Source organism: Oncorhynchus kisutch, linkage group LG4 (genome assembly GCF_002021735.2).
Source record: "Oncorhynchus kisutch isolate 150728-3 linkage group LG4, Okis_V2, whole genome shotgun sequence".
Taxonomy (NCBI): Eukaryota; Metazoa; Chordata; class Actinopteri; order Salmoniformes; family Salmonidae; genus Oncorhynchus; species Oncorhynchus kisutch.
In genome coordinates, this window is record NC_034177.2 from 20806735 (window position 1) to 20818584 (window position 11850).

The 11850-nt window shown below is 38.8% G+C and overlaps 1 protein-coding gene across 1 annotated transcript; it reads left to right on the forward strand.

The window, feature by feature from the left end:
* The first annotated feature begins 6930 nt into the window (after positions 1-6930).
* LOC109888624 (kallikrein 1-related peptidase b9-like) lies at positions 6931-10630 on the forward strand. Its single transcript, XM_020479781.2, has 4 exons — positions 6931-7185; positions 7306-7432; positions 7642-7869; positions 8588-10630. The coding sequence occupies exons 1-4, from the start codon at positions 7142-7144 to the stop codon at positions 8696-8698; spliced, it is 510 nt and encodes a 169-aa protein (XP_020335370.1). The 5' UTR covers positions 6931-7141; the 3' UTR covers positions 8699-10630.
* The last annotated feature ends 1220 nt before the right edge of the window (positions 10631-11850 follow it).

The following is an 11850-nucleotide window of genomic DNA, read 5'->3' on the forward strand; positions in this document are numbered from 1 at the left end:
GCCAAGGGAAGTAGGTTGTTTCTGGTTTGTAGGTTTTATACACCCCATGAAGGAACATATCTTGAGCAGTTTAACTCACCCCATGATGTTGACATTTGATATGAGGACAAGAGAGGTAGACAGGAGGGTCACATAAGGAGAAAGGAGGGTCATCTGGTGAGAAAGTATCAGAAAGCAGACTTGGTTTCGGTTTGCATGGTAAACAGGAAGCAGCATCCCTTTGTGTGGGTGTGAGACAGCCGACTAATAGATGTAGATATGTTCACACAGGTCATAGGGAGAAGAGAAGCCAACTGTTTCATTGCTTTATTATTTTTTTAAACATTTATTTAACTAGGCAAGTCGGTTAAGAACAAATTCTAATGTACAATGACAGCCTACCGGGGAACAGTGGGTTAACTGCTTGTTCAGGGGCAGAACGACAGATTTTTACCTTGTCAACACAGGGATTCAATCCAGCAACCTTTCGGTTACTGGCCCAATGGTCTAACCACTAGGCTACCTGCCGCCTGCTATTATTATGTTTTGAACTGAAATCTACTGAAGTAAGTAGAAACAGATTGCACTATGCAGAAAGGGGTGAAATGCAAAATGTGTAAGATTAATGGTGGCGGGTCGTGTTTCAGAGGATGCATAGCTCTCGACCTTCGCCTCTCCCGAGTCCATACGGGAGTTGCCGAGATGAGATAAGACTGTAACTACCAATTGGATATCACAAATTTGTGGAGAAAAAAAGGGGTAAAAGTAAATAAAATTAAAAAATTAAAAATTGAAATTCCTCAAAGTGATTTAGACTTAAATCCTTGAGTCAGATAGCTCTGATAATTGTGTGACAGTCCATGATCCAATCATTGACCCTGAAGTTCAATTACAATCCAAAATTACTTTTAAATTGTACATCACCTCCAAAGATGATTTTCAAAAAGAATACAGAAACTAATACATTCTAAAAGCTTTAACAAGAGCAAGGTATTGTGTTTCATTTGAAAACAGCACAACAGTTTGTAAAAGCAGAATATTTCAGGTCAGGGTATACTACAAGGTATTGTGTTTCATTTGAAAACAACATCACAGTTTGTAAAAGCAGAATATTTCAGGTCAGGGTATACTACAAGGTATTGTGTTTCATTTGAAAACAACATCACAGTTTGTAAAAGCAGAATATTTCAGGTCAGGGTATACTACAAGGTATTGTGTTTCATTTGAAAACAACATCACAGTTTGTAAAAGCAGAATATTTCAGGTCAGGGTATACTACAAGGTATTGTGTTTCATTTGAAAACAGCATCACAGTTTGTAAAAGCAGAATATTTCAGGTCAGGGTATACTACAAGGTATTGTGTTTCATTTGAAAACAACATCACAGTTTGTAAAAGCAGAATATTTCAGGTCAGGGTATACTACAAGGTATTGTGTTTCATTTGAAAACAGCATAACAGTTTGTAAAAGCAGAATATTTCAGGTCAGGGTATACTACAAGGTATTGTGTTTCATTTGAAAACAGCATAACAGTTTGTAAAAGCAGAATATTTCAGGTCAGGGTATACTACAAGGTATTGTGTTTCATTTGAAAACAACATCACAGTTTGTAAAAGCAGAATATTTCAGGTCAGGGTATACTACAAGGTATTGTGTTTCATTTGAAAACAACATCACAGTTTGTAAAAGCAGAATATTTCAGGTCAGGGTATACTACAAGGTATTGTGTTTCATTTGAAAACAACATCACAGTTTGTAAAAGCAGAATATTTCAGGTCAGGGTATACTACAAGGTATTGTGTTTCATTTGAAAACAGCATCACAGTTTGTAAAAGCAGAATATTTCAGGTCAGGGTATACTACAAGGTATTGTGTTTCATTTGAAAACAACATCACAGTTTGTAAAAGCAGAATATTTCAGGTCAGGGTATACTACAAGGTATTGTGTTTCATTTGAAAACAGCATCACAGTTTGTAAAAGCAGAATATTTCAGGTCAGGGTATACTACAAGGTATTGTGTTTCATTTGAAAACAACATCACAGTTTGTAAAAGCAGAATATTTCAGGTCAGGGTATACTACAAGGTATTGTGTTTCATTTGAAAACAACATCACAGTTTGTAAAAGCAGAATATTTCAGGTCAGGGTATACTACAAGGTATTGTGTTTCATTTGAAAACAACATCACAGTTTGTAAAAGCAGAATATTTCAGGTCAGGGTATACTACAAGGTATTGTGTTTCATTTGAAAACAGCATCACAGTTTGTAAAAGCAGAATATTTCAGGTCAGGGTATACTACAAGGTATTGTGTTTCATTTGAAAACAACATCACAGTTTGTAAAAGCAGAATATTTCAGGTCAGGGTATACTACAAGGTATTGTGTTTCATTTGAAAACAGCATAACAGTTTGTAAAAGCAGAATATTTCAGGTCAGGGTATACTACAAGGTATTGTGTTTCATTTGAAAACAGCATCACAGTTTGTAAAAGCAGAATATTTCAGGTCAGGGTATACTACAAGGTATTGTGTTTCATTTGAAAACAACATCACAGTTTGTAAAAGCAGAATATTTCAGGTCAGGGTATACTACAAGGTATTGTGTTTCATTTGAAAACAACATCACAGTTTGTAAAAGCAGAATATTTCAGGTCAGGGTATACTACAAGGTATTGTGTTTCATTTGAAAACAACATCACAGTTTGTAAAAGCAGAATATTTCAGGTCAGGGTATACTACAAGGTATTGTGTTTCATTTGAAAACAGCATCACAGTTTGTAAAAGCAGAATATTTCAGGTCAGGGTATACTACAAGGTATTGTGTTTCATTTGAAAACAACATCACAGTTTGTAAAAGCAGAATATTTCAGGTCAGGGTATACTACAAGGTATTGTGTTTCATTTGAAAACAGCATAACAGTTTGTAAAAGCAGAATATTTCAGGTCAGGGTATACTACAAGGTATTGTGTTTCATTTGAAAACAGCATAACAGTTTGTAAAAGCAGAATATTTCAGTATTTTACGACAGAGGGTACCCATACCTTTCAAGTCAGTTTCTCCTTTTGACAAACCGAAAAGAGCCTTTTAGAACCCACAAGCTTCCAATATGCATCATTATCTGCTTTTGAGATATGCCTCACATGAATGTCTAATAGTGGTATAATTTTATTTCCATTTTTGGTTGAAGTAGATTGATTGACCATGACGCTCACTGTCGTCTGTGCAGGTTAATATAATATAAGAGATTCTAGTCACTTGATCCTTTAGTTTTCTTCCCAAAGGACTTTAATGCCTTCCCCATACCAGACAAACCTATCGGATCACAAAGCACTGGGTACAATGAACCCTAAAACCCAACAATTCCTATTTCGATACTCTTGACTAGGGTTAAGTTTAAATAACGTTACCTGGGGTCCGATGGCAGAAAAAGAGACTTATAAGAGCCATGACCTTGAACAGGGAAGAGCCATGAACAGAGAATCTTCAAAGCTGTCTACTGTTTTTACATGAGAGGCATTCGATTGTACATTTTGACAGATGTACAGTATGTGCATCACAGGCCACCATATGGCTTGATTTATGCTAAATTATGCACCAGTAGACTAAATTACGAGTAAGCCTTGGGTCACACACAAGAAGCGACCTTCACATCATATAAATCTTCAAAACATAAATCACAGGATATTTGTTCAATGTCACCCAAAGGCATTTATGTTCTTTCCTTTCAGTCACATGATGCTCTGAAAGACCCCTACAGTCCATAACTAGCCTAGCTATAGTTTCAACATTACTACTATTGGTGTCTTGCTTGCTTCGAAGGCAGTAAATGCAAATATATCAACCTGAAATAAATGACATGCACACAAAGGGAAAGGGTTTAAGCTCTGTCATTCATCACTCTCAGTGTCAATCACTCAACATATATGCATAGATGATTCAATCCTGGTCTCCTCCAAGGCCTATTTAAAGCTGAAGTGTAAGAGGAGACAGTGAATGACATTTCTCACAGGTCTCCAATCACATCAATTGCTCAGCTGAAGTCCATTCACTATGGGCATTCCATTGAACCTGGGTACTCTGCTCCTGATACTCCTCTTCTACACACAAGGTAAAAAAATAAAATACCTAGACTGCACATGTACAGTGAGCTCCAAATGTATTGAGACATTTGTTGTTGTGGCTCTACTACAGCGCATTTGATTTGAAATGATGCAATGACTTATGGAGGTTAAAGTGCAGACTGTCAGCTTTAATTTGAGGGTATTTTCATCCATATCGGGTGAACCGTTTACAGCACTGTTTACATAGACCCCCAATAGAAATGAATGGAAAATAATGTATTGTGTCATTTTGGAGTCACTTTTATTGTAAATAAGAGTAGAATGTTTCTAAACACTTTCACATTAATGTGGATGCTACCGTGACTATGGATAATCCTGACTGAATTGTGAATAATGGTGAGTGAGACAGAGGCATAAACATATTCTATTTTTATTTACAACAAAAGTGACTCCAAAAAGACACAATACATTATTAACCATTCATTTCTATTGGGCACAAAATAATCAGAAACAACCAAAACAAACAGTAAATGCTTCCAACAAATGTGTAGTCACAAGCTTGAGGTAGTACTTGCGTGCTATGAATATGGGACCAAATACTTTAAGTAGTAAAGTTACAGTAAATTTGTCCCAATACTTTTTCTCCCTTAAGTGCTGTAGTTTCTAAATGGTTCACCTGATATACACTACCGTTCAAAAGTTTGGGGGTCACTTAAATGTCCTTCCTTTTTGTCCATTAAAACAACATCAAATTGATCAGAAGTCATTGCTAATGTTGTAAATGACTATTGTAGCTGGAAACGGCTGATTTTTTATGGAATATCTACATAGGCGTACAGAGGCCCATTATCAGCAACCATCACTCCTGTGTTCCAATGGTGCGTTGTGTTAGCTAATCCAAGTTGATCATTTTAAAAGCTAATTGATCATTAGAAAACCCTTTTGCAATTATGTTAGCACAGCTGAAAACGGTTCTGATTAAAGAAGCAATAGAACTGGCCTTCTTCAGACTAGTTGAGTATCTGGAGCATTACAGGCTCAAAATGGCCAGAAACAAATAACTTTCTTCTGAAACTCAGTCAATTCTTGTTCTCAGAAATGAAGACTATTCCATGTGAAAGTCCTCAACAGGCAGCTTCATTAAATAGTACCCGCAAAACACCATTCTCAACGTGAACAGCAGAGGCGACTCCGGGATGCTGGCCTTCTGGCAGAGTTGCAAAGAAAAAGCCATATCTCAGACTGACCAATAAGAAGAAAAGATTAAGATGGGCAAAACAGACACTGGACAGAGGAACTCTACCTAGAATGCCAGCATTCTGGAGTCGCCTCTTCACTGTTGATGTGGAGACTGGTGTTTTTTGCACTTACTATTTAATGAAACTGATAATAGGCATCTGTACACCTATGTAGATATTCAATTAAAAATCAGCCGTTTCCAGCTACAATAGTCATTTACAACATTAACAATGTCTATACTGTATTTCTGATCAATTTTCTTGTATTTTAATGAACCAAAAAATGTGCTTTTCTTTCAAAACAAGGACTTTTCTAAGTGACCCCAAACATTTGAACGGTAGTGGAGATGGAAATCTGATGGAAAAGCTGACAGTCTGCACTTTAACCTCATAGTCATTGTATCATTTCAAATCCAGAGCCAAAATAACAAAAAAATATGTGTCAGTCCCAATACTTTAAGCACACTGTATGCATTGATTCAGGGTCTTGTACTTTTGCAGTCTACTACTACTAATCCAATCAGGTATTATGCAAGGTGGTATCAAATAAGAAAAATCCACAAAAATCCACAACGTTTTAGATATTATGGGTTGAGTGGATCCTGTTTGTTGATGTTGTCACAGTATACGCGGGGGCAAGGAGGCTGTGGCCCACAGTAGACCCTACATGGTTCTCCTGGAGAAAGCTGTTGCCAATAATCTGAAGCCAGGAAGCTTTTGTGATGTTCTAGTGAGAGAGAGGACTTTGTGAGGACTGCTGCCCACTGCACTGGGGGGGGGGGGGGGGGGGGGGGGTCAGTAATGTCTGCTTATCTAGTGAGGGAAAACCAATAGAAAATGTGTGGAGCCCATTGGCCTCCATTATCTGCCCTATAAATGCTTCAACTGTTTCTCCTTGAAACTCACTACCTTATAGCTCTATGCCTAGAATTAGAATGCATGCTGGTCAAACTACTCTTTCAATTGGACTTTTCCTGCAATCTCACCAACATTTTAATAGGGTACCATTTCAATGTCTCTAGGTTTTTCACACCTTAATATCTTGACTGTTTTTAGCCTAGGGCTATCCTACCCCATGCTTCACATAGCTCTTCCTAATGTTGCATTTACACATGTTAACAATGTATTTCTAATGTCCCCTTTGGAGCATTTAGACGTGAAACACAGCTTAGCCCAGGGCTAAGACCTCCAATAGCCAAAGGCTGAGATAAAAGGTGCAGTATGGAAAACCTACCAATAAATGTAGTCATGCACCATTAAGATATACTGCAGACTATTTAACCCTTATAAGAAAAAACATGAAATCATGTTTTTGGAACACTTTATGTGTGTCACGTTGAATAAATGATTGGAGACAGGCACAGTAATGCCATGAATAGGCATCGGGACGAAGCCCAAAACAAACACGTTTCCAAAAATATTGAGCTGTAACCCAAACCAAAGAGCGAGGTAAAACCTCTAATAAATACACGGGGCGAGACCCGTAATAACAAATGCACAATACACGCAGCACGAAAGCCGAAATAACAACACACATGTACTCAGACCAACAGACATGGGAACAATAACCAACAAAACAATGGTGAACAGAGGGCACATGTATAAAATTACAAATCAGGGGAATTGTATTCAGGTGTGCGTAATGAAACAGTTCAGTGACGCCTAGAGGCCGGTGACGTAGACCTCTGGAACTGGTGCACGGAAGGAGCAACAGTACAGGGGGAATCTGTGACAACATGCTCACATGTTGCTTTACATGTTGTCACATTAACTTCCCATAAGATTACGTGATCACATGAAAACGTGTTTTCGGAACACTTTACGTGATCATGTGAAATTAATGTGGTTTTTCCGTAAGGGAAATGTCAGCGCATAGGTTGAACCAAGCGGGAAGCAAGGATATACGGTAGATTGACATTATGTTTTCAATCAGTGTCTGTGTTTGTCCACTATGTTCAGTTGCAGATATGTGTAAGAATACAGTATATTCCATTGTGTTGTGCCTCTGTCTATGTGTATGCTACAGATCTATTAAGGTCAAGCTGGGAGTCCACAATGTGCAGCAGGAGCAAGGTCAGGAAAGGCTTGTGAAACAGGCGTTTCTGCATCCAAATTATGATGAAGAATATAATAATGATATCATGCTACTCAAGGTAAAAGTCCAAGCTAGGACCTAAAGCTGCACTTATTTTTACCTACACAGGTGAAATTGTGCATGCACATTATCACTAATGTCAAAGTATGAAATTGATTGATAAAAAAGTTAACCACCATTAAATTAACTACCAGGCTTGCTGAATAGACTATAGAACCAAGGATGTAAGTTGTAACAGTCAACAAACCTGCACTCTCTGCCTCAAAGCTGGAGGAGATTGCAGTTTTCACCGACCATGTGAGACCCATTGGCCTCCCGCTGACAAAAGATGAGGAGGTGCCCAAGGACTGTCTGGTGTCAGGCTGGGGACACACTATCAGGAATGTAAAGCAAGGCTCCCCTGTGCTTCAGGACCTCAATGTGACACTGGATGAGAATCAACTTTGCTCTGACAACCATCAGGTCTGCTCATCAGGACTAAATGGACCTGCTCAGGTAAGTGGCGTCTGAAAGTATGTAATGTTAAAGGGGAAATAACATGAGAGGAATGAAAGGAAATTATAGTTTCCCTTTGGTTTGAGGACATGAATCATTCCAAGGGAAATGTGCCTTTTCATTTGCCTGGCTACCTAAACTCCTTGCTTTGGCCAAACGCTACGCCACGCACACAGACGTTAATTTGTTCTCGGGGAGGTACTCCGCAATGAGTAGCTCCTCGATTATTTCTAAAACGCAAATACATTCTAATCGTTCTGATTGGTCCTAGAAAACAATGGGTTGAGCTAAAACACAAGTGGGTAAAGAGGTGTTTTGAATATTCGGAATTGGCTGTGATACTCAAATTCAGTGTTTCTTAATCCTGGTCCTGGGGAACTGTTTGTGAGCACATCTTTGTTTTTGCCCTAACACTACACAGCTGATTCAAATGATCAACTCATCGTCATCTTTGATGATTTGAATCAGGTGTGTAGTGCTGAGGCAAACACAAAAATGTGCATCCCTTTGGATCCCCAGGACCAGGATTAAGAAACAAATCGCTGATAACTTTGTTTTGTACAACATTCATAATTTTGACATCACCACAAACGACTTCAACTATGGAAGTCTCAGACTGAAGTATGTAGTGAACATAGAGCAGCGGAAGAATTCACTTTGAGTCGCCAGGCAACCTTTTCATTTGTTCGGTATTGTGGTCTATGTGTGTTACTTCCAGGGAGACTCTGGTGATCCATTAGTCTGTAATGGTGTGGCTTATGGGGTGGTGTCTACCAAGACTAGAAACAACACCTACATCTACATGCACATCCCTGACTTCCTGGACTAGATCAATGACACCATGAAGAATTGATATGTCACTGACCAGAAACATTTTGTTAATTTGGTCAACCAGGTGCCTAGAACATGACTGTGATACTGTGAAGAATCCTAATGTGCTTATCCTGCTTTCTGATTGATTTACCAGTGCTGGTTAATGTCTTTGCCCAGAGCCGCCTCTTCCTAATACTTTTTGTTTTCTTTCCCAGTGGAGTTCTCAACTTACTGATGAGAGTTTGAAAAGTAGAATACACAAGGTGCCATTTCGAAATTTGGTTGTGCATCAGCAGTAAAAAAAAAATCTCAGTCACTGACAGTCATTCAATTAACCCATGCTAGCTAAACAATTTGTATTGCTAGGTAAGGTAGTCTAGCCAGCTATCTAAACCTTGTAGATGGCCTAATCATCACCAAATTACCGATCGGGCATGCACCCAGGGGCCCTGACCTCTAGGGGCCCCCATTGATTTGTTAGTCACTCTCACACAGATATCACATTTTTGAATTTGTATTTATTAGGGATCCCCATTAGCTGTTGCCAAGGCAGCAGCTACTCTTCCTGGGGTCCAAACACATTAAGGCACTTACATCACACAAAACAAAAGATAAAACAGTACTTCATGTAACATTATTACACCACTACATATCTACAATATAAAATGTATAATACCACCATACAACAATATTACAACGTACATGTGTGTAGAGTGCATGTGCTAGTGCTAGTGTTTGTGTGTGTATGCGTGTCTGTACCTGTGTATCTCTTCACAATACCTGCTGTTCCAAAAGGTGTATTTTCCTCTTTAAAAGAAAAATCTGATTCTACTGCTTGCATCATTTACCTGATGTGGAATAGAGTTCCATGTAGTCATGGCTCTATGTAGTACTGTGCGCCTCCCATAGTTTGTTCTGTACTTTGAGACTGTGAAGAGACCTCAGGTGACATGTCTTGTGGGGTAAGCATGTGTGTCAGAGCTGTGTGCTAGTAGTTTAAACAGACAGCTCGGTGCATTCAGCTTGTCAACACTTCTTACAAAAACAAGTAGTGATGAAGTCAATCTCTCCTCCACTTTGATCCATGAGAGATTGATATGCATATGATTCATTCATGTTAGCTCTCCGTGTACATTTAAAGGCCAGCCGTGCTGCCCTAATTGCAATTTTCTTAATTTTTCTTAAGGTCCAGGTGCGACAAAACTAGGGCCAGTAGGACCTGTGTTGTTAAGAAGGCAGAGCAGTGCTTTATTATGGACAGACTTCTCCCCATTTTAGCCACATGCTGTATTAACATGTTTTGACCATGACAGTTTTACAATCCAGGGTTACTCCAAGCAGTTAAGTCTCCTCAACTTGCTCAATTTTCACATTATTCATTACAATATTTTGTTCAATGATTTGTCCCAAATACAATACTTTTCATTTTTGAAATATTTAGAATTAACTTGTACCTTGCTACCAATTCTGATATTAACCGCAGCTCTTTGTTTAGTGTTTTTATATCAGACATTAATAATAAATGAGACATAAAACATGTAGAATTGCAGGAAATTAGCCTTATATGCCCCTACATGCACTAACAATTGAATCCTCTGAATTTCCATCTGTCAAACAATGCTTTCAAATCCTGTTCTGTGCTGCAGCAGTTTTAAATCTTCAATTATTTACTGTGGGATTAAACAGTAGAGTAGGGTGATGTTATTGGACACATTTATTTTGTGAATATCCAAGCAAACGGATAAGATGCGCTTTTATCAAGCTGGCCCTTCACCAGTAAGGCAACAATCATATATCTGGTAAAAGGTTCATTTCATTGAGCAATAAATTGAAAATATATAGTAAAATACATTGAACACACCAAAGATCTTTGAGACAAGACTGCCCCCTTGTGCACATCTGGATAACATACTGTCCATGTAAAATACATTAAAACAGTCTGGAATGGATTTTGAGGGCAACAGGAAAGAATGTCTCATGACTACTATTGAGATTACTAATATTGTGACATATGAGATGAAAACGTATATGAGATTCCCTAAAAACTGCTTGGGATAATTAGGTTAAGGTTAGGATAAATAGGTTTTTTCATTTTTTTATTTCACCTTTATTTAACCTTTATTTAACAAGTTCTCATTTGCAACTGTGACCTGGCCAAGATAAAGCATAGCAGTGTGAACAGACAACACAGAGTTACACATGGAGTAAACAATGAACAAGTCAATAACACAGTAGAAAAAAAGAGAGTCCATATACATTGTGTGCAAAAGGCATGAGGAGGTAGGCGAATAATTACAATTTTGCAGATTAACACTGGAGTGATAAATGATCAGATGTTCATGTACAGGTAGAGATATTGGTGTGCAAAAGAGCAGAAAAGTAAATAAATATAAACAGTATGGGGAAGAGGTAGGTAAAATTGGGTGGGCTATTTACCGATAGACTATGTACAACTGCAGCGATCGGTTAGCTGCTCAGATAGCAGATGTTTGAAGTTGGTGAGGGAGATAAGTCTCCAACTTCAGCAATTTTTGCAATTCGTTCCAGTCACAGGCAGCAGAGAACTGGAACGAAAGGCGGCCAAATGAGGTGTTGGCTTTAGGGATGATCAGTGAGATGCACCTGCTGGAGCGCGTGCTACGGGTGGGTTTGCCATCGTGACCAGTGAACTGAGATAAGGCGGAGCTTTACCTAGCATGGACTTGTAGATGACCTGGAGCCAGTGGGTCTGGAGACGAATATGTAGCGAGGGCCAGCCGACTAGAGCATACAGGTCGCAGTGGTTGGGTGGTATAAGGTGCTTTAGTAACAAAACAGATGGCACTGTGATAAACTGCATCCAGTTTGCTGAGTAGAGTGTTGGAAGCTATTTTGTAGATGACATCGCCGAAGTCGAGGATCGGTAGGATAGTCAGTTTTACTAGGGTAAGTTTGGTGGCGTGAGTGAAGGAGGCTTTGTTGCGGAATAGAAAGCCGACTCTAGATTTGATTTTCGATTGGAGATGTTTTGATATGAGTCTGGAAGGAGAGTTTACAGTCTAGACAGACACCTAGGTACTTATAGATGTCCACATATTCTAGGTCGGAACCATCCAGGGTGGTGATGCTAGTCAGGCGTGCGGGTGCAGGCAGCGAACGGTTGAAAAGCATGCATTTGGTTTTACTAGT